This window comes from Fusarium proliferatum (assembly GCF_900067095.1).
Source record: "Fusarium proliferatum ET1 genome assembly, contig: FPRO_scaffold013, whole genome shotgun sequence".
NCBI classification, from domain to species: domain Eukaryota; kingdom Fungi; phylum Ascomycota; class Sordariomycetes; order Hypocreales; family Nectriaceae; genus Fusarium; species Fusarium proliferatum.
Genome location: NW_022194802.1, coordinates 696,562 through 722,284, shown reverse-complemented (window position 1 = coordinate 722,284; position 25,723 = coordinate 696,562). Strand labels below are relative to the sequence as shown.

Genomic DNA, 25,723 nt, shown 5'->3' with positions numbered 1-25,723 from the left:
CTAATGATACTAAGCTTGGCGAGAAACGGTTCAGACAGCCATCGGGGATTCGTCGAGTCAATTCCACATTTTCGCCTAACAAGTTTACGGAACCATTTGAGATCTTCTTAGGAGCTCCTAGAGAAGTCCAGAAACAGATATCTTGGCACCGGCCCAGACTAAGCTTCCATAAACACTAACGGAGGCATCGAGGGAAGCTTTCGAGAGTCACCTCTGCGTCCAGCTCACCATATAGACCTGCATCATCTGTGTGGAATTAAAAGAGGAAAAAATAACAAGGCCAAGTCACCGAGGACAGTAAGTAAGCTACATGGCTTCTGAGATTGGCAGAGGCTGAGTCCATAACCCTGATGCACAAAGCTAAATGCAGTCTCGAGAACTTGAAAGAAACTCGGGACTTTCTCCTGGCCCAACATTCACGACGTATAAACTAATTATTGATGCCCAAATCTGATGAGGGGATCCTTAAACCCGATCAAGAGGCTCCCCTGGTTCAAGAAGAAAGTCAACTACAGAAACATCCCATCGTCCGACAAAGAGTGTCCACATTCGGGTCCAAGATGTGATTTAAGACCTCACTTAACAAGGATATCTCAGGTCGGAGATATCATTTAGAGCCCGAAAATCATTCCCACAACTTCGTATGAGGAACAATTAAAGCCTCAATGTTTCATCCCACGTTTGAACTGTCCACAATCGCAAACATCTCCACCATGTTGACGATGTTGATGCCAGACTGAGCCTTGATGGCATTGTCAAAGCTCAACTTTCCTTTCAAGTAACGTAAAGAGTTGAAGATGTCATATGATCAAGTCATGAGATTGATACGCGTTATCTCACAGGGCATCAAGATCTCCATCAACGCGATGGGAAACCTGTCCCTGCTTTCACTTCGGAACGACCTTCTTCATCACTTCCCCGGCGCGGAATGAATCAAGACCCTTGACGTCCCGAACTTCAATACCAAGTAACCGATAAGACTCCATACGTAATTAAAGCATCGTGGCAAAGCATAACTTGTGCAAGAGGATATCGCCGGCTTTGAAGCCGGTCCTGAATGGAGAACATTCGGGCCATATACACATCGGTGAGGATATCAGCACGGACAAAAACACTCGCTAACCAAGCTTATTGGACATGAAGCCCTCAGCGCTCCCTTCGAAGCGGAGAAAGAACTGGCGAGAAAGACCGACTCTTTCCGCTGAAGCGATGGGGACGTGAATTATGCTCAGACCCTCATGAGGCCCAACGCTGTGATGTGATGTGATAGGCATACAGATTATCGGTCTTTATTACTTACAAGAGCTATTATCATGATGCTGTCACGGGTTTTGATGCCCCTTTGTGAATTCGAGGATTCAAGATCTGCAGTGAGTTTGGGGAGGCCGGATGTTTTTACCGGCCAAGACTTTGGGAGATTGACGGATGCTTGGGGAGATGATACTTGCCACGTTGAGAAGCCAAGCTTCGGTACGAGGCGGCTTGATGCATAACGATTCAGAGGGTCGATGAAGATATGATATCACTGTCTCTATTCTGTAGTACATGATAGGCTATGAAGGTGTCTATCTGTTTACGGTTGAACCGACGATAGTCGAACCGTTATTCATCGATTCCTTCCAGAAACACTGACGATCTTGGTGTATTCCATTCTACCCAAGTGATGAACACGCATCGAATGATGCATTAGCACAGCCTACCCCTGCAAGCCGCAGAATTACCAGATCTACAGGGTTAGAGGGTCAAATAAGAACCGGCAGCGACACGGAAGACACCCATCTAGCTGCCGGCGGCAGAGCCTGTAGTGCACCATTTAGGAAATAGCATGATTCAGGACATCGGTATTACCTCCACGCACAGGTCACGTCTGTCGATAATATTTCGGTTTGGACAGAACCTTCTTCAAACACGCTACGTTCCAACAGCCAAGAGACAAAAAGCTGGAGTGCCCCGGATATCCCGAGGTGAAATTGCTGGGGGAATATGGAGATGTCCCATGGGGACAATGGACAGGTCTTGTTTATTGTACGTAAAAGCCGAGTGACTCGTAATATACCATCTCACTCTTTTCTGCCAAGGCCAAAAGACTACAAATAATAGGTTCACGAGAGTAAAAAAGTTCAAGCCGTGTTCTCTTGGCAACGGACTCAGACCGAATATCGTATCACGGGACACCCCACGCCATAATCTTCTAGAATTCGATGAGAAGTCTTTTTTTGCTTTTCTTGCAGTGCAGTGCGTGCAGGATGGATGAACTGAACCCCTGAGGCAAAAAAGAGGTGCGTGGTCAGGGATTAGGGATGACGACATGGAGGACAGGGATGCTTGGGGTTATTTTCCGCGCCGAGGATACTGTAAGCCGCAGTGACTGACTCTTGCATGACATTGTAATAAGCTTATTCCTCAGTAATACGTGGTTTCGTTGACTCGTGATTAAATTGGCTGCTCAACACCATATCTTGGATAGACCAGTTGACTGTCACTCCAGAAAGAAAAAAGGCAGCTATAGGGCTTCTTCAGTGGACATCACCCCTGTAAATCCGAACGCATCTCCAAAAAACCTCTCCAAATTTCCCCAAAACAATAACATCAGTCCCCTGGACTTGTTCCGCGCCCCAATTCTTGGCGTGGCAAAAACTCAACAGGAGCATTTTTCACATAAACACAAGAACCCAAATCCATGCCCTTCAACTTCAATGGCATGATCATCAAAACATCAGACATATTAAATATTGCTATAGAAAAAAAGAGGCCAGAAAGGGAATCTCCACCTCGGGTCCATGCTGCGGATTTAACCCTCTCTCGGTAACGCGCCCGTCAGCCTCGAATTCAGTGAAGGAAAAAAAGTTTTGAAACTAGGTAACTTGTAGCTTTATTGCCTTTTTCGGATGAGTGTAGCCAAGCTTATTGGAACCACAATTCAGAGGCGAACAAGACATCAACAAGTACTGTACCCAGAGACTCACGAGAAGAAGAAGCAAATCGTGAGAAGATACTACAGTATGTAGAGTGCAGACATCATCAAGTATCCTTAGATACCATGATGAAGATCATTCATGATAAACCCTATAACTACCGAGTGATGACAACAGCTCTATCCATTGTATCCCCCAATACTTGCAGATCAGTCATTACTAACGGCCCGGATTTACAGCCCCAAAACAACGGTCAAACCGGTCCAGTCCTGCTGCTGCTAGTCGGCTTGGATTGTCATGTACGTAACATGACGGCCTTCTAGCGCGTTTCCACCACTCTGATCCCTTTCCCATGTCCCCAGCTTTTGCTCCATCAATTGCACCATGCAAATACCTAACAGAAACGCCCAATTCGAATCACTGATACCCCATGTAATCCCTCACTGAGCGTGGAGTGTTTGCCCCAAGGGTCCTGCATCTACTCTACGGTGCAGTATCTTCTCACGAGAGAGAAATCCACATATGGGGAGATTCGAGGGACGGAGTGATCATCACAGCTGACTTGTTACCTCATAGCCCAAGTGAAGTACGAAGAGAAGAACAAGGCACGGGTTTGCCCCCAACGGACTGATGCACTACTCCGTAGATAGGTACGGCGAAAGAAAGAGGGTCTCCCCAGAAATCCAAGGCTGCCCTTTCGCCGACTACAAGTCCTATCTTGGTGGAACCCTCCCCCCGAATACCAAGCAAAGCACGGCCAGAACCCATTGTCTACGCGGAGCTTAATGAGGGAATTCCGAGCTGTTATCCGACCTACCTGTACGCTTAGCTTCTTGGATTCCTTGCTAACTTGATATCTTATATATTCCTCTTCCATCTCAGTACTCAACTTGCACTTCATCCTCTCCTTCCTCCTCATCCATCTCATATACCCATCATATATCATAACTCATGTGTACTCCCTAAGCAAGCAAAGTCTGTTCAATATACTTACATACCCATATACATACACACTTAACATATACGCACATACAACCGCCATCATGTCTACATATCCTCAAGACGTCCACAACGACATCTACCCTTCAGACCAAGGCCACGACTCCAGCAAAACCAACAGCAAAGAGAAAGTACCCCTCGACCACGAAAAGGGCCATGACATAGATCTTCACTCCGCCCACAACGTCCCCGTCGTAGACAATGGCTTCGGCGGCGGCGAGGGCTCCAAGAACTTCCGCAACATGACAAAATGGGACACCACCTTTGCTCTACTTACCAACCAAGTCGGTCTCGGTGTGTTGTCGTTACCCAGCGTCCTCAAGACGATGGGAATTATTCCTGGTCTTATTGCAATTATTGGCATTGGTCTTTTGTCGTGGTATACTGCTTTTGTGCTGAAGCAGTTCTTTGGAAGACATCCTCATGTGTTGAACGTCGTTGACATGACCAAAGTTGTTGGCGGTCGTCCTCTCGCTATCGCTTCTGGAATCGGTCTGTTGGTTCAGGTGATCATGACAGCTGCTTCGGCGAGTGTCACGCTCTCTATCGCCTTCAACACGATCTCCAGCCACTCCATCTGCACTGTGGGCTTCATCGGCGTCGGCTGTCTCTGCTGCTGGGTCCTCTGCGCGCCCCGAACCTCCAAGTTCGTCTCGCAGTCCGGCATCCCCTGCATGGTCTCCGTCATCGCCGCCGCGGTGCTGGTCATGATCTCCCTCGGAGTCAAGAACCCCAGCGCTGCGCCCGTCGGCTGGAAGAAGGACATCAAGATCGTTGCGAACCCCGACTTCCGCTCTGGTCTCAACGCATGCCTCAAGATCTGCTACGCTTACTCTGGTAACATCAACTTCGTCACTTACATGGCTGAGATGATCGACCCCGTCAAGGACTTTGGTTTTGCCCTTGCCTGGCTGGAGGTTGTGTCCATCACCTTCTACGTTGTCGTGGCTATCGCCATCTATTGCCTTGCTGGTGAATATACTGTCTCGCCCGCCCTCGGCTCGGCTTCAGAGAACATTGCCAAGATCGCCTACGGCATTGTCCTCCCCGCTGTTCTGTCCACCGGACTCGCCTTTGGCCACACCGGAATCAAGTACGTGTACGTCCAGGTGATGAAGCACTTCAAGCTCCAGAGCGAGATGACTGCCAACAATGTTCGCTCTTGGTCCATCTGGATGACCATCGTGACCGTCTTCTGGGCTCTCTGCTTCATCCTCTCCAACGCCATCCCCGTGTTCGACTCTATCTTGTCTATTGCCTCGGCGACTACCATCTCGTGGTTCACATTCGGCTTCAGCGCCGTATTCTGGTTCCACATGAACTGGCACCAGATGTTTGCCAGCCCCACCAAGATCCTATTGACCTGTGTCAACGCATTTCTCATCGCCATCTCAATCTTTATGAACGCGGCTGGTCTGTGGTCATCTATCACGGAGCTGTTGGACCTGTTTGCCAACGACTCCAGTTCCATCCAGGGCGTCTTCGACTGCGGAAGCAATGCCCTTTTCTGAGCAGGTCTCAGACTCGTGTATGAAGTAAAGTATCCAGTTATTTCTTTCGTTTAGACAGCGGGAATCATTCTTTCGCCCTTTGTAAGAGCATTACGTTGGTATCTCCTGAATTCTGTCATCCCTGTATATGTGTGTCATGTTATTTTCAGTCAGCGTTTGTTAGAAACTGTTATATAAGAGAAATCAAATAGTGGTTCCACGTAACGTGTGGTGATCCAATTGTGTTGTTGTGAAGTCACCGGAGACTCCGTAGTAGTAGTCTTGGCAGTAAATCCAAGACGCGAGCCTGGGATATATATGTATCCACAGCCGGCCGAGTCGATGCTCACAACCACAACCGGGCCGGTTGATGGCAGTGAGAATCATGTCCCGAGCCAAACCGGTCGGTAGTGGATCGTCGTTGACACAAGGTTTGCTTGCCTGAATCTTTGATGGATCGGTAGTGGATCTCATCTAAAGGAAATCACGTTGAATGTGGTTCCATTGCCAGGATCTTCGGATGCTAATGTGGATTTGCCGCCAAGCCACCCGCTGACTGCCTGGCTTTGGGGCGAGTGGGACCTTGCATAGCGTAAAACTTTGCTCGAACCGCCTGCATGCGGCTCTTTTCAGCGCATGAGCCTCCTGGAACTTGCTCCTTTGAGGCTGAAGTGAACATGATCTGACTCGTTATGCGCTGGGACCATGCCACTCGCAATAAGGTCCACGACTCATCGTCATCTGCCCTATCGCGTGTAAGATCAAGGGAAAAAGGAGCTGTGTCATGCCCTTGTGTCTTTCTTGAGCCGACGAATTCCGGTGTTCGTGTTGATCATCAGTTTCACCATGCCTCAGCCATCAAGTGGCTAAACAAAGCGGCAAAAGTCGTCCATATCTTATCGTGACTCTCAAAGCCATGGTCAAGGCTCAAGCTGTCGATCAGAGACCGATAAGAACTTGGCGATAGGAAATATTGGTGTTGAGGCTCTACGGAAACCAACTGCCGATAGATGGTCAATACACTGAAGAACAAAAAAGTTGATGCTATTCAGGCAACAGATGGATGGGAATCATGGAAAACGCCACAACTCTGCCTGCCTGATCATATCCAACTCAACTTCACAATTTCTCGGTGGCTCACGGCCTCGTTATATAATTCTCACCCTTGGACCTCTTGGAACCGGCACAACACCACGTCGGCGTATTTGTAGTCTTGTGCCGGTCCAGACAGGGTATTTCCGCCACGATGTCCTGCGACATTGCAAGTCGTGCTCTTATTCCTGTCACTATTCAACTCCCAAGTCCCACTGTTCCTCCACTCTTTGCCGGACCCTCTCTTATGCCGTGGAAGTGCGCATCAGCATCTCATGAGGCTCTGCCCAAACCTCCTCGCTTGCCTATTTCCATTAGCCCATCGATTCCAGTTGTTCACGCCATGTAGGCTCCGCCATCATTTCACAATTTCGTCTTTCTCGTTCGTCTTGTTCTCGATTGCGTTTCATTTCAGGTGGAATGCCTCTTTCTATTCCGGTTTTCTTTGTCAAGCACATTGGCTTGGCTTGTTTGTAAAAATGTACAGTTCCGGCCCGGCCCTATACCCGGGAATGTTTGTCTGGCCCTCTAGTTGCTTCGTGCACCTCCCTTGGACTCCCTCAACTCGTCCATCTTGGCGACTCGCTTCTTGAACTCGACGTACTGGCACTTCTCGTAGCTATGTCGCTCATCCTAGTCAATCCCTCTAGCGTAAGCATGGTGTTTCATTGATATTGGCATTGGTATCTCGGTAATGATCGGCTTTTTTGTTGGGCTGAAGCTTGGCTGGGCTGGGCTGAGCTGAGCTCGGTGTAGCCGCGGACTTGGGCTTCCTTGGGCTCAAGCTCTGGAAAAAGGTAATTGACTTACCGAGCACTTCCAGGGGGCGTACCACGTATCCCGTCGGCACTTGTTGAGAGGAATCAGGAGGTGAGCGCAGCTGTCTCGATAGGCCAGAGGGAGTTTGGCATCGCGCATCTCCTCGCGGGTCGCTTCTGCTCAGCAAGTCAGCGGTCGATATTCGGTAGGGAAAAGTCGCTCGAGTATGAGTTATCGGGTCGGTACGTACGCCGCGGCTCGGTGATAGCGTCGGAAGCCATGTTGCTGATCAATTGGACTTCGAGATGTGAGGTTGTCTTGGATTGGCAGAGCTGTCGTGAGATGCTCTTTCGGTTCAAGGTCGGATGCGTCGGTTTGTGCCTTGTATTTCCGGCAGAAATAGATTTCTGTCCAATGAACACTCGTGAATTACCACGCCGCCTTTATATCACCAATTCACTTCCTGTAGTGTAGATTTTGTTGATCATTCTGCTTGCAACGCTGGAAGTATTATTTGCTCAGTATAATTCTTCTTGTCATCTTGCAAGATTCGTTGCGAGCCTGTCATGATCACAACTTCAACCTCATCCGTGCCGGAGGTTGTGGGGCCGGGCACCACCGGCTCCGGACCTGCACCTCGGTGAAGAGACGGACATGTAATCGGGAAGATAGTTGCACAATGCCTTTCTCCGTATCTTTCTGGTTTCTTGTTTCTTTCTCTTATACATAATCCTCAATCCACGAGCTTCGACCTCCGGTGAGCCAGCACATTCGCATCTAGCATTTCGTTGCTGCCCTTTGTTCGGTAACGCTCTAACTTACGGTTCCGAAGTCATGGCAAGGATCTCAGGCCCATCAAAATAACCAGACTTCTGAAAGATTCTATTGAAACTCATATGCAGGCCTTCTAGGAGCGCCGTCTGCTCGTCTGAAATTGAACCTATTTGACATTTCTCACAAACTTCTCGGGCGTGCTGGAGGGAAAGCAAACTTGGGACCTCGTGGTGTTCATAACGTAAGAACAACACGATACGCATGCCCAGCTTTGGCGAAGCTCAAAGACACCGCAAGGCCATATGCCGGGGAATTCCACTCCTAGGATGATAAAGTCGTGATGCCATAACATATGCCGACAAAGGCCGACTCTCGATCTGTCACTTATTAATCGCCAGTTATTATCGACAAGAACCCCTGTTGTATATACCCTTACATGGAAGCTTGGCTTTATTTTATTTAACACCAGATTTTATAGCCCATGTTTTATTGACAACTAATAATGCGGTCATAATCACGAGACAACCCTTCAAGTCCAATGATGCCACTCTAGGCCCTCACGATACTCATAACCGACTTGAGGTCCTTCAGCATCAATCAAGTATCCGTACTCACAACGATCGAACCGAACCTTTACCTGTTCCTTGTAGAAGGCATTAAATTTTGCCTGAAGAGCATCCTTCAAACTCGCCACGCCACCCTCCGGATGCAGGATCTTCCATGGTTCAATGCACGTGTTGCCTTTGCAAGACTTCAATACGAGCATTAGAGCATCAAGGCGATTAAGGACCTGTCCGGTAGTGGTTCCCAGGAATTCAGTGCTGGCCTTTGCATCATCACGAGGAAAGAGGTTGTTCAACTGTCCTGGGTCCGTCTAAAAGAGGTGAGTATCAAGCTGATCAACTATAATGACACAAACATACCTTAATGTCGTAGAGTTCGTGCTCGTTGTTACACCAAGCCGAGTAGTAAAGATTGTAGTCCTCATGCACTATCCTCGCACCCTTGTATGTGTTATTCTGCGCAAAGATCTGGCCCTTACCATCTGTAGCACTCCGTCAGCATGTTAAGCTCAACTTCGAGGTCGACCGAACGTACCAAAACCGCCTATCTCGCCTTCAGCAATGGCACCGCCCCAGTACTCTACCGCTACGTGCTCGTGTCGCTTGTTCTCCCGAGTTGGCAATACCGGGATAGGAGTTCCGTCAAAGTCGGTGCGAAGGTCCGCACCTGCGAGCCTGAGAATCGTAGGAGCAAGGTCGATGTGTGTAGTCACGGCATTCTCAACGGATCCTGAGGATATGCCTGGACCTCTGATGAAAAGAGGCACGCGGATGTCTTCGTCAAAGCCACACTCCTTGCCAGGGGGCAGTCGGTGCTGGCCCAAATGATACCCATTGTCAGAGCTGTAGATGATGTATGTCTCGTCAAGTATGCCAGCATCTTCAAGCTGCTTAGTTACTTGCTCTACAATCTCATCAACACCCTGGAGAGCCTGGAGACGAGCGCGGTAGAAATCATCGAGGTACGAGACTGAGGAGTCGTTGAGTTGGGCGAGCTTGCGAATCCAGCTCACACCACTGGGCTGTTTTCTCGTCAGCATTGACTCTATTCTAGGTCTCAGTACTACATACCGAGTCCGGGTTAAAGTTCTCGGTCCTCGGGACTTTAACCCCTTCAAAGAGATGAGAGTGCCTCTCAAGAGGAATAGGAATGGTCATAAGAGGTGCGCTCGGGTGTCCCGGTTGCCGTCTGAGGTTGACATTTGAATGCGGCGCAACAGGCGCAATTGCAACAAAGAATGGATTCTCGGAATCAATGGCTTCCTTGAGAAGCTCGTGTGCATACTTAGAAATCAAGTCTGAAGTGTGCACTCCTTTGTGCTGAACTGGGAGCTCCTGGTTGTGCTGGTAGATTGGATTCAGGTAGTCATACGTGCCCGGGTCGAGGAGGAAGTTGGTTCCTGTCCATCCTGCAGGATAAGGCGAGTTATAATTATTGATAGTATGGGCGTTAAAGAGCTTGCCGGTGTAATATGTATTGTAACCAGCTTCTTTCAGCCATACAGGTAAGTAGTTATCGTTCAGTCCCTGTGAGACGAACTTGGGGAAACCGCCTTTCTGATCAGCATCCTTTTCGAGTAGTACTTGAGGCTATTTAACTTACCATATGGTGGATTGACGTCTGTTACGTTCGTGTTGTGAGGTTGTTTACCTGTCCAAAGTGCTACACGAGAAGGACAGCAGATGGCTGTAGTGGTGAAATGGTTGACAAACGATGTGCCCTTGTCAATTATATGTTCTTTGAGTTTGGGCATATAAGAGACGGAGTCTAGGACAGCGTCTTGGTCATCTGTGAGAATGAAGACAATGTTCTTCTTCCCACTAAGGCTTGTCTTGGGCTTACTCTGTGCAGCGTCGTCATTTGGCGATAGGACGGCCTGGTCTTGTGGTCCGTTATCGAATAACGCATTGGTACTCTGAGACAGAAGAGAGCTTGCTAAGAGCAGTGGTTGTATCCAAGCTGGAGGTCGCATGTTGATAAATCGTCGAAGGCGTCAACGTAAGTGCACTACTGCGAGACAATTGAAAAGGTGGTGATACAATGCCTTCCTTCTGGCTCGGTCTTTTGGTATTCTTCTCGATATAGCAAGTTCTATTATTGAATTCTGTGAATATCCATCGCTACAAGAAGTATCTATCGGAAATACCGCTATCGAGGGTAATGGCTGTATCCGCGGATGGTGTTGTCCAGCGACTTGATGGCGTCAACGTTAGTGTTTGTATGGAGTTTCTCACCATACCACTAACAACCCCACCAAATTCGATCCGAGTGGAGGAGAGATCCGAGGAAGCTAAAAGGCTCAGCACAATTCAGCGTGCGTTTCTCAACTGGCGTCGGCGAGTCTCGAGGCAGCGAAGGCAAAGTACGAGTTCACACTCTGGGCAAGACAAGATGTATTGCGGCATCTCAGTCCCACAACCGTCGCACTCATTTTGGCCATCCACACGGTCAAAAGGCCTGTAGCTTCGATGACGGCATCCAGCGGGCTGGACAGGTCGCGCTGCTGGCGCTGGTGCTCTTGCTCGTGCTCGTGCTCTTGCTCGTACTTGTGCAGCAGCAGCAGCAGCAATTTCTCCTCCCTGCGCCCAGAGGTTACGCTCATTCCATTGGGGACAGTTGCAGGTTCTCCATTGTCTCCCGCATAGGTAACAGAATTGGTGGCCGCATCGACAAGCTATATCATCACACAAACGGTTAGATATGTACGGAGCAAAAGCTGAATGAGATACCACATGGTCGATAAACTTACAGATGTGGAAACAGCCATAGGTCAGTTCAACAATGTTCTTGCATTGCTCACAGCGGCGCCACCCCTCCTCCTCCGCCAGGCGAACAACTCGTTGTGACTCAGGGTCGTCGGTGCATGCACCCTCATGTGCTTCGCTCAGACAGTTGAGGCACGTCCGCTTCTCGCAGCGAGTGCAGTGGGCAATACCAGCATGGATTGAACTTAGAGGTATGAATGCAGAGCATGCCCGGTCGTTGCAGTAAGTTCGATTGGCTGTTTCGAACTCATCCCGTTTGTTTTCATACTCGGTCAACAGTTCCTCAGTGATGAAAGCATTTGTGTTGTCCACAGGAATAACCTGGCCGCAGCACTTTGGCGGGAAGAGAGACTCCTCTTTCATCACTGTGTGAATGCTTCTAATGAGACATGGCTGGCACATTACGTGGGAGCAAAGTGCTTCGAAAACCTCATCTTCGGGGATCTCTTCGTGGCAGTAGAGACACTCCTTCGTTCCGACGTGTAGGTCTGGAGGAGCGGGGAATGCAGCCTGGGCGATTCCTGGGTGCTCGTCGGCATCTCGCTCTTCCTGAGTGTCCTCGGGTTGGATGCCGTTGATTTGGCTGTCCTCTGCCTGAATCTCAACTTCTTCCAGGTGGGAGACGTCATCTTGAGAAGTTTCGCAATTGCTTTGGTCCTCAGCGTCAACCTGCGGGTCATCATCAGCGGTGTTTCCATCATCTGTCTCATCTTATTCACTCACAGTCATGGCATCGTGGGAATCCTCATGATTGAGTTCCGTTTCCACTTCAGCGTCATCTGTCGGCTGAACAGCGAGGTTGAAAGCTTGCAATGTACGATAAGTTTCGTCATCAAGCCCAATATGGTCAACGGCGTTATCAGCTTCAGCTATAGCATTTTGGTTTTGGTCAAGCTGTCTGGCAAACTCGAAGTCTCTTCTAGCCTGTTCATCCTCACGAATTAGGGCGGCAATGAGTTCGGCGTCGGCCTCGACGGCCTGCGCAATGCTGACGGCGATCGCGTGGTCGTCGGGCTCATCCATCATAGAAGTTGACGATGAAATGACAATGAGGAAGAGAATGAGAGAAATGTCAGGTATGTCGAAGAAATAAGATCGCGGGCTTCGAAAGAGAAGGGAAAACGACTTTTGGTGCTGGCATTGGCAAGCGGCAGTGAACCACCGACGCTGTCTGGCGGCTGGCTCGCAGTGCCAAAAGTCGAAGAACACCTCACATCTCATTTGGGTTAGAAATTCCACAATACTTCATGTGCTCCTAAGTTGTGTTAATACCTGAGAGTTGTTGGACCAAGCCAAAAGCACAAAGAACTCCTTCACTTTGGCAAAGTCTTCCTATGGGATGTAACGAACCAATACTCTCGCTCAGTCCATGCTTAAAACCGAAGGTAGACTGATACCATCCTGGTATTTTACTGTATTATTTTAAGATTTAACCTAAAGGTTTCAAGATACTATTGTAGAAGTAAAGATTCTATGTAATACTCAAGGCTGTAAATATCAGATAGAAAAGGAAATTTTATCGGATCAAGTCCAACCTAGAAGAAAGAGGACTATTTATGATAATCCCCTTCAAAATGAATGCCTTTGCAAGCATCACCGGCTTAGTTTAGAGACTTCTTTAACAAGTATACAATTTAACATGTATACAAATTCTCTCATCCTTCTCAGCTACTAAATCCTGATAGTCTCCCTTTTGTGTAAACTAGACAATGTGCCACAAAGGGACCACGCTTGAGGGCTTTTGGGTGGATATGACATACAATCAAAAGATTTATTCTAGTACTTTTTCTCAGGGTAACTGCTCAAACTCACTCCGTTCTTGTTGCTGCCGTAGAACTCGACACCGTGCTTCTCAACAAGCTGCCAAGACGAAGACCGTGCCTCTCAGATAATCCCATTCCGTCAATAACCAAGAGAGAAGCCTAGCCGCCCAGATCCGATCTCAAAATAACCCCCTTCTCCTTTTTCGTATCATGTTTTGACTGTTCTTCTCGAGTAACGTCGACTTCGTGGGTTGATGCTTGCCTAATTGGTATGGAACAAGTTACAGCATGCCTAGATACAAAGCCAAGCTTCTCTTCAGAGACAAATCTCATTTCAACCATGAATTTCTATTCGAGGCAACATCTCAACAACACAGTCCATGAAACAAAACACTCTATGAGTCAGTCGAATGCATGCAGGGTCCAACTCCACGACCACTCAATTAAGCATATCCCGACCTACCACTCCAAACAACACACCAAATCCCCTCACCCAAACCTTTCCAGAGCATTACCATTGACTAAAATGTCTTCTGTCCTCTCTACCTCAATCATGTGCCTATCCCTTCTAGTTCAGTGGCTCTAATACCTCCATCTCCAGGACCACCAAAAATGATTGGCTCTCGTTCACCCACGCTCAAACACCACAACGCAGAGCAGCCTAGCAGATTGAAACAAGTGTTTTTGAGTATTTCTGTATCTGAGCCTCTCATGGTATTCGCGTCGCGTTCGGCGCCGTGCATTGATGGCCAGTGGTTGTCGGCGCAACGGCGTTGGGTGAGGTGTTGACTTACGATATAAACCAGAGGTCAACACCACCAAGATTAACTCGACAGTCTTTCTTCAGCGTGCTTTCTTCTTTTATTCTGTTACAACCGTATCATTTATACTATACCAATCTTAAGTATTTGGCTTCTCTCGTTTGAGCCTTGTTATACTATTTATACCACTATCGTCAACACCATATTTGGTCCACTCACTATATACCCTCTCTACAACACCACTCTCACTCAACCTCAATCTTTTATCATCATCATGTCCGACATCATCGCCTGGCTAGTCCCCACAGCGCGAAATTCGCTCGCTGACAAAACAACACATCTACCTTCCAACATCTCCCGCGCTGTGCAAACAACCTCATCCCCAACCCTTCTCTCCCGGCTTCCAAACCTCCTTGGTAGCCGTCCTTCTCGCGCCATCAAACTCTCTTTCGACAAAGCTCCCAAACGCCCTGGATCTTTCATTCTCGGGTCCGATCCCTCCTCATGCGATATTGTTCTGCCTTCACTGCCAGGTATTGATGCACGACATTGCGAGCTGAGCTTTGATGCGGAAGGTCGTCTTGTTCTTAACGACTTTTCTGAAATGGGAACACAGGTTTGGTATGATTGGGAGAGTAACGGTGATCAGACAGATTATTCCTGGATTCTGAGCTCGGGTGCTGAGGCTGGGTTTCCAAGTATGGTACAGCGCATCACTGTTGACATTCAGGGTGTGAGGTTTCAGGTTGTTGTGAACGATCACTCTGATGATTGGGATGCATATCACGATAAAGTTGAGGATTTCGTCCGGCAACCTTCGTGGGCGCATGGTCTTTCTCCAGGTTGGGATCGAGGATCGATCTCTCCTATCGCCCCTCTCTTCTCCAACGTCCCTCTCTTTCAACACATTCTTGTCAAGGCTTTAGGCGAAGAGCCCGTCGGAGAAGTATATCTCTGGAACTTGGCTCGACCATGGGAGCCTATGGTCAAGGCTGCCGCATGAGCAGTCTTTATGTATCACGTATTCGGCGTTAAGGATCGGGTCGTTTTTGTATATAAGTACTGGGCAGAATCCTTTGTAACGACAAAGGCAGCGATCTTTTAGCATTAGCGCAAACTTTTTGGTAACAGTGTTCATCATTAAATCGAGGTATCACACAACTCCTGGCTCCCCATAGTCCCATGCTTTTCTCTTCTTACAGATCCTCGGGCAGCGCCAACACCTCGCGCTTCTCCGCCTCGTTGTCCTCCGTCTGCTCCTCCCCCTCTACAGCGAAGCGCGTCATTGCGAACTCAGGAATACGTCTTCTCTGAACGCGCTGGCTGCCCTTCTTGCCCTTTCGCATCTTGGCTGTCTCTGCCTCTTCAGCGACAACGGCCTTCTCACCAGCCTTGTCTAGCATTGTACCCTCCAAGCTGAGATAGCTGGTCTCACCGCTGGTGCCGACGTCGAAGTTACGTATCCGGAAGCGAATCTTGCCCTTAACCTTGTCGCCGTTGCCGTCGGCCCAGAAGCCGGTGCTGTGGATTTGACGAACCACGCCGTGATCGTCGGCGGTGATGACTGAAGCGGTCTCCTCAAAGCCCTGGGCCTCAGGGGATTCATTGGGAACCCACTTCCAGTCGGGAGGAAGTCGACGAGCTTCAATTGAAGCGTTGAACTTGCCGAAGCAGACAACACCAATGTGTCCTTCCGTTTGCAGGTTGACACTGCCTTCCATCCACGCACCGCGACTCGGCACGAAAAGATCAACATCAGCAGTGATCCAGCCAAAACCAACAGCAGACTCGCCCTTGGCCATGACAGTCGCTGGCGACTCATCATCCGTAGCCGCGCCCTTTCGTCCAGGGTTTTCACCAAAAGCGACATTCTTGTAATCGAGGAGAACACCGCGCAGTGAAGGCACATACTTATTTCGGAGGTGTGAGAGGTGCTGTTGCTGGCAGTTTGTGACAGGCTGCGCCCAGCCAATGGGGAAGAGAGGCTCGTAGAGTGACACTGTCTGTGTGAAGAAGGGGAATTGAGGGTTCGCGGGGATATCGGGTGGTTGGTAAATGTTGCTGCTCGACTTTGAGGGTTTGGCGGGAGGAGGCATGTCAACATCCATAGCGTCAGGGTCGGCGGGTGAAGCATCCTCCTCGGGCTCAACAGCGGTCTCGTCCTTCTTGGACTTCTTGGGTCGCTCTGCAATTTCTATTGCTTCGGTTTCCTTGTGCTTCTTCTTGCTCTTCTTCTTCTTCTCGCTATCCGCTGCAACCGGGGTGTCGACCTCTTCTGTGACTGCAACTTCCGCATCGTGATGCTTCTTCTTCTTCTTATGTTTCTTCTCCGGCTTGTCCTCTACCTCAGGAGCTTCTGTCTCTGTTTGCGCAACATCATCTTCGGCATGCTTTTCCTTCTTGCTCTTCTTCTTTTTCTTCTCGGCCTTCAAATCGCTGCTTGCTTCAGGTACATCTGCGGCAGCGACACTCTTTGACTTTTTATGCTTTCGCTCGGTGTCGGCAGCTGCATCTTCTTCTCGGGCTCGCTTCTTCTCCTTTTTCGCCTTCTTTTCAGCCTTGGCGGCGGCGTGGTCAATTGGCGCCATTGTTATCGTCGGGCCTGGTTGCGAAGCTATCGCGGTCGTATGGTGTTGAGGAAGCCGAAGAGACTCGAAAAAATTAAATTCTGGCTTATCTTATCGCGAAAGCTCAGCGAACTCACCGAGTTTGGTGGGGCCTGACCGAGTTCACCTTGACTTTCACATCTTGACTACCCTACAGCATCTGTCTTGTCCTCGTCCTGCACTCAAAGCTCACTATCGCTCTTATTCCATGTACCCTCTGGATAATTCTATGACCACAGACTCTGCAGTATACTTTTCTGGTACGTTTTTATCGCGTGGAACATTGTGACATTAGATATGCAATTGGCTGTTGAAGTTCTGTTTGTTGGGTAATCCACCGAGCTGATTGACAATAGACGCTAGCTTGATGCATACAATCAATAGGTAACTTCAACCTTGCATCTTCAAAATAAAATACCGCAGAGGAGTATAGACAGTTCAGAATGGACAAATATACGGCCTCGGCAAAGTAAGATACTTGGTGGATGCTCAAGACTACAGCAACCACTACGATGGTTTGAGAGTTTGTGAGTTCACGGTCGAGAGATCAACTTGCCGGTTGTCCGTCTAGTCCAACAATGATAGCACACACATGAAAACCGAGCGAGTAAAGTCTTCCCCAGGACCTCCAGAAGCAACATCACAAGACCTGCTCTCACACCATCTCAAGTTATCTAGCCAAAGACCGGTCACGGAGGCATTGCGACCTGGAAGTCTCCAGTGTGAAGAAGTTAGCTGCACTCATGCACGATCAACATTGTCAAAGACTCGATCTGCTTGCGGTCCACAGGGAACTGTCAAGCTTGCATAGGAGATCAATGGTTCGTATTTCCCCAGACGATCGTGAGTGGGGGTGATGTACAGGAGTTCCCAATGTACGTCGGAACGGCCCTTCAAACACCGGAGTGTCAGCGGAGAGTACGAGCGTGGGCCAATTCCGCAATACCCCAGACGTTGAAGCCAAGGGATTGTTCGGCAGGAAGATCCAGTGAAGTCTTGTCCATCTGCACTCGAAGGAAGAGTCCCTAGAGTTATGCTTCTGAGGAAGCAACAAGATGCAGAACAGCGAGATGCCCGGACCGACAACGAACAATACGTTCCGCGTTATCGGAACAACAAACAGTCTAGATTTTCGCGAAAGCTATTCATACCATGAATCGCCTGACTTGCATGACGAAGGAATGTCAATGGAGCCGATTCACGAGCCGAGAAACTAACACCATAGACCAAGCTTGAAGGTAAACAATGTGTTGAGAGTCCACCTTGATGCTTGCAGCCACCATGTAAAGCACCATGCGACCGAATCACAGCAATCCATTCATTCTCGCTCAACATGTGCAAGCCTGACTCAAAGTTATCCAGACTCTGTTTAGAAGGTCAAGTGGAGAAGACACTACAAGGCGAAGCTTGCATTGTTGAACGGCCGGACAACCGTCTATAACCTAGCAATGATGGCGTGCTGGACGGCGCCTGTGACGGTTCTACGAGGCGTACATAACGGAAGAATGTGATTGTGTACAAGAGCGGCCAGAACCTGCGGACAGGTAACTCAGAGGCTGGTAGAGCGTTGGAACTCTATCTCAACCGAGATTTACTTTCTAGAACGGCGACCAGAAACATGGAAGAGGCGAAAGAAACGTGCGTGGAAGATGTCATAAACGGTCGTGTCAGTTGTGATGGTGTGGTGAATGCCGGTCGGAAACAGCTTTCTATTCTGGTTAACAAAGCCGCAGAGTTTCAGGCTTTGAATCAGAGGCTTTTTGGTCTTCGAGTCAAAGAGAAAGTCAAAGATGAATGGGAACTGTCAAGTGCCATGTGGTTTGGCTGGTGCCTCTGCCGCGGTCAAGTCTCGAAAGGGTCTCGCGGTCCGCCCTACAAGCTTCAGCCAAAAGTTCTTGAGCCAATGGCGTCCAAGTCGAGAGGTTTGCTCTTTATCCTGTGGAATACTTTCTGGATTTGTGTAGGTGCAGAACTGTGTGAGTGGGCTTTTTCTCTTAAGCCAGGCGAGAAAAAGCCCGAAAATCTGGAAAGCCGCTAAAGTGCTTCTTCCAAAGAGGAGACAAGAAAACCTTGTTCTGGCCCCCATCACCAAGAAACTCCACAACGACAAGACACAGTTTGTGGGTGCAATTGCGGAAAAAAAGGTGTGCACAGTATGAATGAGTAGCAGAAAAGAGCACAGTATCTCTTAGAGAGTGATGAAGAAGCCTTGGCTTATTTTCGGCCAATTGCACAGGCACTACTTGCAGGAATAATACCAAGATGACGACTGCAAGATAAGTGTCTATGATTCGTCGTGTGCCTTGGAAGAAGAGCGGTTGATGAAGCGGTAGTTATGGCCTCATCCTGATTTGACCTGACTTAGAGACCACCTCAGGCGTACCTACAGTACAGTACAAGAACGCGGGTCAAATTGCCTTGTCTTACTGTGACGTGGTCAAGCCCTCAATGTTTGATGGATGTTTCTTGTGAAGCCCTCCATCACAAAAGCTGACAGGCAGGCTCCCGTCAATAGATGCCCAGATTTATTGACATGATCGACAATTAATTAACAAAACAGAGGAATGTTTGGCATGTTTCCTCCACAAACACGAATAATGAATGAAACAAGCTTATCGGGTTCCCGCTGCGTGCCGTCTGTGGCATTGACTGCTCAAATGCTTGGCAATCACGATCTTGACCAGGTCCAACTCCAAGGCACTCATCGGCGAAATTATTATATTGTACAGTAACATACAGTCTGCCCTGGAGAATGGTACTTTTGACAAGTCCTAGATGACTTTGCAGACGCTGTTGTTGGCTGGGTGAGTTTTAATCTGATCCACCGTCTAAGAACCTGCGGCATTTGGCATGGCATTTCTTGGTGGTGCTGTTGTGTAGCGCGACCATTTTGGACGGTGCCTGCATCCGTACAGTATCACAATCACAGTGTCGGCGTTGAGTTGTCAGGCAGACATTTCTTGATATCAGGCATACAAAACCGAGAGCCTCGATCGTGGCGTGAAGCATGCTGCACGTATCGTGGGCCTGCAGAGTTTTCGCTCCGTTTTCTGCTCCGTCTAGTCTCATTGTCCGTCTGCCTACCCTACCTTGGTTATTCACCTGTATAGCCTGAGAAAACGGAGCGCGCGAATAAAACTGCACTGCTACACTAATCCACTCACACTTTTATTCTAGATTCTAGAGGTACTGTATAACGGCACGTCTCAAAGAAGTCATGCGATCGATCGATTACTGTGCCGGAGGCTGAGAATACAGAACAGACGGCAATTGATAGAGGTTCGCGCTTCTGTTCCTGAGGCTCACACAGCGCTTGAATGCACTGACATGGGTTGCTCAGGCACACGAACAAGGGGGGGCAACTGGGCGAGGGAGGATCAGGCACAGCGTGGCATCGTGCCAGGCACAAAACCAGTCAGAGCCCATGGCCCGACACCTCAAACCTTTGAGTGTGTGCATCTGCCGCCGTGCCGGGTCCCTGACTAACGCACCGTGCCTAAGACTTCACTTTCATCCACTGAGACATTTTCCGGAACGCAACCAGAAGACACCCGGCCACTGGCTGCCCTTGGGTCTACCACACCTCACTCTACCCATCGGCAGCGAGCCGGGCGGAGACAACTAAAAACCTGACGTTCACAGCAACAATGGTCCTCTTGACTAGTGAACTTGCCCCCATGTTCTGTCCTCGCGAATCATGTCGCCTGTTTGTTTCCTCTCACTGACTCTGACTCTGGGGACCTGATGGGTCTAATGCTTGCAGCCGAGTTCCACTCCTCCATAAACTTCAACTCCGTCCAGATGTCACTTTTTTCCCTCTTGCTAGGCCACGTCTAAGCTGTTTCGCCTCGATGCATGTACACGCAGCCCTTTGTCTCCTAGACACATGCACACACCCTGGCTAGTCTATCCCTTGTGCAAAAAATGAAATGTTTGATTCCCCGAGATCTCAGGATGTACCTCCGGTTGACAGGACCTTGTGGAGAGCCGCTCTGCTCTCATACTCGATCTCATTCATGTATATAAACTCCCGTCTCATCCACCTCTAATGCAAGATCTTTTCTTTGATCCAACACACACTCTCTTGTGAGATTCCTTCCTTTTATCCAACATCTTCATACATTCACTCGGCTGGCCGTCGCTCCAGACCTTGATCTGAGATCAGTCCTTACAAACACACTCAACTTGCCCATTCATTCCCTCTCTCCGCCGTGCGTTGAGATATAATCAAGTCGAGCCAGTCTCCAGAATAACTGCACACATTCCAAAGTATATGAAAAGTCAACAACTTTTTCTCTACAACACCGTCAGCATGTTCTCCAAGTTCACCACCATCCTTGCTGCTGCTTCTGCTGCCCTGGTTTCTGCCGGCCCTCTCCCCCGTGGTGAGTCCGGCTCTGCCAGCATCACTCCCCACGACCAGTACTCCAGCAGCATTGGAGTTCTTGGCTGCAAGATCAACACCAACCGCGTCGCCTACTGGCCCGGTTCCGTTGACTGCAACAACATCTGCGTCAAGGTCTCCCACGAGGGCCGCTCCGTCTATCTCCTCAAGATCGACTCCTCCGGCGGTGCTCACGACATCTCCTACGATGCCTGGAACTACCTTGGCTTTGGCGAGTCTGCCGCCAAGGACCCCCAGGAGGGCGGTGGCATCGCCATGGACTACGAGTACGTCCACGCCTCCAAGTGCAAGGACATCCTCGACAAGGGCAAGCTCCCCCTCGCCGCCGCCAACTCCATGAACTACGTCGCCTCTTGCCTCAGCGAGCCCAAGAGCTGGGTCGCCCAGAACTACGTGCTCTACAACATTAACGACCCCGTCTGCAAGTACGGTGTCAACGAGAAGTGCCACCTCAACCTTGCCGTCAGCAACCAGCCCGAGTGCCCCAGTGGTCTCGGCGCCACCAAGAAACTCAACCTTAAGGTCGAGAACATCCTCTACGGCTCTGGCAAGAAGGTCGCTGCTCAGTAGATGACAACGCATGCCTTATGTCTTGCATGCTATGATGATCACAATAGAAAATCGCCGCCCTAGCAGATAGATGCAGGGGGCGTATCACTCGCTACGAATGATATGAAACTTTTGGAATGATACACAGGATACAGGAAGGAAAATATGTTTTTGTTTTACATCTACTTCTCATGTACATATTTGACGAAATGTCAATACATTACCATCTACCTCACTTGACTTTTGCCAATTCATTTGTGTGACCATATAAAAGTGACAGCCTCAGCGCTTAAGACCACTGAGACATCATCCCTTCGACTGGCCTCAGAGTGATTCAACTTGCAGTAATTGCTTTTGCATGTGTCACTTTTCAATTTATCACAATGCCTCTTATGTCACAGCACTTAAAAGTCGAGTGGCTGAATCGGTATTCACAGAGATCTATGACAACGTGTGAGATAGGGTTCAAAGTAATTTTCTCAACCGCATGCTGTGGCTTATTGACATCTGTTTCTTTCTCCAACTGATACTCACAAACATCGATCAGGAACACCACATTATCCTGTTTCTTTCCATTTGGAGGCCTTTCAATGGCCCCTTGGCGTGATGTGGCTTACATCCTCAGCCTCCCAGCCCCCTCAGGCTCAGCCCTTACCTTAACTTCCCCCTGATGAGGCATTTCCACAGCCCTGCAAGCCCTAGCACACCCGTACAGTCAGCATCTTATCCTTACAACTTTTTTCTTCTTTCTTCCTTGGAAACGTACAGTATGAACAGGAGCTGTTCCTCCAAGGCGCGTAGGGCCAGCATTGACCAGTGGGGATGAGCAAGCCACGTGCAAAAGGATCACCAAGGCACAGTCGGACCGGCAGGGCTATCCCAACGTCATGCTTCTTTCACAGAGATCGACATTATCTGCTTCGCTGTCTGTGCAGCTTTCGATGATACTTCAGCCAAGAAGGTCCTGTTATTAAACCTAAAGAACAATCACACCGCTCCAGCGCTTCGGCAGTTTGCTGCGTGTTCAGGGGTGCAGCCGGGAGGTAACGCCAGCCCTGTCAGCTTCAGCTAGCTACGTGTTTGTCTGCGCACTCATGAAACAGGGGAAACAGAACAAAGAAACAACCGGTTCATCCCCTTATTTTCGTGGAGTGACAGCTATGAGTTTCTGCCACGGCGGTTAGGCCTACTGTAACGCTGGACCTGCATTAGGGCTGGGATGGCCTTGTTTCATCCCTTCTTTGATGACAGGCCGCTTCGTGCGAGGGAGCGAGGTGGTTGTCGCTGATGAGGGGTGGTCTCGTGAGCTTCCGTAATGTTTGTTTGATCATGGTAATAAACGGCGGGGAGACCGTTGGATGCTTGGTAAACGGTTGTGGTCTTGGCATGAGTTTGTCAACACCATGATGCTGGCTTACCCTAAAGCTCTTCCTTTTCGAGAGTCAGAAGGTTCATCTATAGTAATTGCACAGTTTCATGCCAATACTGACTTATCAAACCTTGGCAAAGCATCTCTCCTGTATTTCTTGTTTGTGGCCACCCAGTTTTGGTTGATTGTTTTATGTATACCTTTGAAGCAACGTGAGATGTTTGAAATAGCTTTAATTAACATATCGAAGCCCAATTCAGCCTTTCACCTTGGCCACCAAGTTTATTGATCATGACAATAACTCGAAGCTTGGAAAGTCAAAGACGTCATGACTTGAGTCAATCAACCCTCGATCAACTCTCAATGACATATTGGTTCTCATATATAGCGGAATTCCCCTTACCCGACAGCACAACTGGAGGAGTTCACATGAGGAGCGGATGATTATCCGCATGTTTCGGTTACTGACTCAGAATCATTGGTGGATTGGAAATGCTGACAGAGACTCCCGTCAACGGCGCCCCGCTCTCCGGCCTCGGCCGCTTTCGCCGAGGTTCTCTTGACGCTTGTCCCGTGCAGGTTCCGTCCTCAAGATCGAAGCAGTCAATTGTAAGCATATCGTTAATCCAAAAGATATTCTTAACTAATGCTATATTTATTCAGGTCCAATAGTCAACCTGATATCATCGACTATACCCGTAAACATACTGTCACCACCGCGGATACAATTCATATAATCAGGGTCCAACCCCGCGGCCAAATTGTCATGAGCGCGCGCGATGGAAATGTCGTAGAAACCGATGACTAATGAGACCAACCCCGTTTTGTACCCTTGAATTCAAGCAACCCCACCATTCTATCAAGTCATGGTTCCGCAAACTATCGCCATACACAGAATTACACTACTCAATCCATCGCTTCAACACAACAGGCTACACACGACCATTCTGTATACCCAATTACCTCTCTCCCGCTCTCTGCTACATCGACTCAACCTCCCACCGATCGATGCGCATTTAGCAAACCGCTCCGCCCGAGTTTGCGACACTTGAATCCGATCTCCCAAAACCCGATCGCGGCGCCGTCCCTGCCCGCCTCAAGCCAGAACATGCCGTCTGATACCATGACAGGCTCACCGGCGGGCTCCAGCTCAGCTCTGCCATCCTTCTACTCCCCCAAGACAGAGGCTGCAGATGCTTCTACCTCGCACAACGAACAATCCCTTGAGCAATCCATAGACTCATTATCACTCTCCCCCGCTCCCTCCACTCCCGCCTCCGCTTCCGTCTCCGCCCACCCCGATCCCGAGACGCCGATCGGCCAAGAACCTCCGCCTTCACTGCTCTCGCCATCATTCACGCCTCCCTCTACACCCGGTACTTCTACGCCGTCGACAGCCGGACTTCGCGGTGTTCCTGTCGATAGCTCCATTCCTTCCGGAGGATGCGGATCCAAGAAACCCAAGCTCCTCCAGACTCTCCCGGAGGTTGAGTGCATTGTTCGTGCCCGTATTCCCACGGTAGCGGGCACAGAGATGTTCTTACACCTGTACACCAATAACGTGGATAACAAGGAACACCTGGCTATTGTGTTTGGTAACAATATTCGAAGTAAGAGTCTAGATGCTGTTCGAGAGGGCGAGACCGAGATGGACCGCATGGTGCGCGGCGCGTATACGGGCAGACTGTTCCCTGGTCGCACAACCAGTGGTGTCGAGTCAGCAGCTCCTCAAGAGCAACAGCCACCGCAGCCGTCAGACCAGCCTCCACTGGTGAGAATTCACTCCGAGTGCTACACAGGTGAGACAGCATGGTCAGCGCGATGCGACTGTGGTGAACAACTCGACGAAGCAGCTCGTCTGATGGGTCTACCTGGTAACAAGTCTGGTGGTATTATTATTTACCTGCGACAAGAGGGTCGTGGAATCGGTCTTGGCGAGAAGCTCAAGGCTTATAATCTTCAGGATCTGGGATCTGATACTGTTGAAGCGAATTTGCTGCTGCGACACCCCGCTGATGCTCGAAGCTATGGCTTGGCTACGGCTATGTTGCTTGATCTTGGGCAGCCAGAGGTTCGATTATTGACCAACAACCCTGACAAGATTCGCGCGGTTGAGGGCCCTAATAGGGAGGTTGTGGTCAGAGAGCGTGTGGCTATGGTTCCTCTGTCCTGGAAGGGTCGGGGAGGGTTCAGGAGTCAAGAGGTGGAGGGCTATCTTAAGACCAAGGTACGTTATAACAAGACAGACAAGTTTCTTATGGACTCTCAGCTAATAATGGACATTAGATCGAGAAAATGGGTCATATGCTCGATATGGCAGCGCTCCCACAGTAGACTCTCAAGACATAACGAAATATACCAATATGGAACATGTTGTTTGGCTAGGAGCTCTTTCTTGTCATCATTGAATGGAGTTTATCGTCGTTCTCTGGGATTGATTGACGGCGTTGGCGGCGAGCTTGATGTATATGTAGACAAAAACACACACCCAATATGTTCAGGAGCTGCGCTTTGCATCACGACCTGCAATCACTGGTGCATTGTTGGTGTACAGGCTCAGGATACCAGAAGCTGCTTATATCATAAGGTTGCTATCATTTATCATAAGACCTTTCTTTTTTGCATGAATAAGATGCTTGTTATCCAGGAATGAAACAATCTTGGCTCTGTACCCTGACGATCTAATCCCATTGGTGTTGGATTCATCAGAGTTCATCTATACACCCACACGGACATTCTTGGAAACAACATGTCTTTGAAGATTTAAGAGTACTTGGGTCTATAAATAATGAGAGTTTCTCAAGCTATGCAACAATTGCAGGCAGTTTACTAAGAAATTGGCATGGTATTTTAATGTCCTTTCCGTACATTCATTTCCGAAATGGTCGATCCTAACAGGTTGTCGTTGATAG

At 49.1% G+C, this 25,723-nt stretch overlaps 8 protein-coding genes across 8 annotated transcripts; 4 read left to right on the top strand and 4 right to left on the bottom strand.

Annotated features, from left to right (window-relative positions):
- Positions 1–3,958: 3,958 nt before the first annotated feature.
- Positions 3,959–5,425, top strand: FPRO_12879 (uncharacterized protein; the record flags this gene model as incomplete). The annotated part of the gene is made up of 1 exon (XM_031223443.1): positions 3,959–5,425. The coding sequence occupies one exon, from the start codon at positions 3,959–3,961 to the stop codon at positions 5,423–5,425; it is 1,467 nt and encodes a 488-aa protein (XP_031088802.1).
- A 1,599-nt stretch (positions 5,426–7,024) lies between these two features.
- FPRO_12878 (putative NADH-ubiquinone oxidoreductase B18 subunit) lies at positions 7,025–7,536 on the bottom strand (the record flags this gene model as incomplete). The annotated part of the gene is made up of 3 exons (XM_031223442.1): positions 7,025–7,129; positions 7,307–7,431; positions 7,506–7,536. 3 exons carry the CDS (start codon positions 7,534–7,536, stop codon positions 7,025–7,027), a joined length of 261 nt encoding a protein of 86 aa, XP_031088801.1.
- A 1,022-nt stretch (positions 7,537–8,558) lies between these two features.
- Positions 8,559–10,565, bottom strand: FPRO_12877 (putative arylsulfatase; the record flags this gene model as incomplete). The annotated part of the gene is made up of 5 exons (XM_031223441.1): positions 8,559–8,903; positions 8,953–9,074; positions 9,128–9,614; positions 9,664–10,145; positions 10,196–10,565. 5 exons carry the CDS (start codon positions 10,563–10,565, stop codon positions 8,559–8,561), a joined length of 1,806 nt encoding a protein of 601 aa, XP_031088800.1.
- A 351-nt stretch (positions 10,566–10,916) lies between these two features.
- FPRO_12876 (uncharacterized protein) lies at positions 10,917–12,579 on the bottom strand (the record flags this gene model as incomplete). The annotated part of the gene is made up of 3 exons (XM_031223440.1): positions 10,917–11,267; positions 11,323–12,027; positions 12,082–12,579. The coding sequence occupies 3 exons, from the start codon at positions 12,577–12,579 to the stop codon at positions 10,917–10,919; spliced, it is 1,554 nt and encodes a 517-aa protein (XP_031088799.1).
- A 1,577-nt stretch (positions 12,580–14,156) lies between these two features.
- Positions 14,157–14,885, top strand: FPRO_12875 (uncharacterized protein; the record flags this gene model as incomplete). Its single annotated transcript, XM_031223439.1, has 1 exon — positions 14,157–14,885. One exon carries the CDS (start codon positions 14,157–14,159, stop codon positions 14,883–14,885), a length of 729 nt encoding a protein of 242 aa, XP_031088798.1.
- A 193-nt stretch (positions 14,886–15,078) lies between these two features.
- FPRO_12874 (uncharacterized protein) lies at positions 15,079–16,470 on the bottom strand (the record flags this gene model as incomplete). The annotated part of the gene is made up of 1 exon (XM_031223438.1): positions 15,079–16,470. The coding sequence occupies one exon, from the start codon at positions 16,468–16,470 to the stop codon at positions 15,079–15,081; it is 1,392 nt and encodes a 463-aa protein (XP_031088797.1).
- Positions 16,471–20,800: 4,330 nt separating this feature from the next.
- FPRO_12873 (uncharacterized protein) lies at positions 20,801–21,463 on the top strand (the record flags this gene model as incomplete). Its single annotated transcript, XM_031223437.1, has 1 exon — positions 20,801–21,463. One exon carries the CDS (start codon positions 20,801–20,803, stop codon positions 21,461–21,463), a length of 663 nt encoding a protein of 220 aa, XP_031088796.1.
- A 2,456-nt stretch (positions 21,464–23,919) lies between these two features.
- FPRO_12872 (putative GTP cyclohydrolase II) lies at positions 23,920–25,145 on the top strand (the record flags this gene model as incomplete). The annotated part of the gene is made up of 2 exons (XM_031223435.1): positions 23,920–25,038; positions 25,098–25,145. 2 exons carry the CDS (start codon positions 23,920–23,922, stop codon positions 25,143–25,145), a joined length of 1,167 nt encoding a protein of 388 aa, XP_031088795.1.
- Positions 25,146–25,723: the final 578 nt, after the last annotated feature.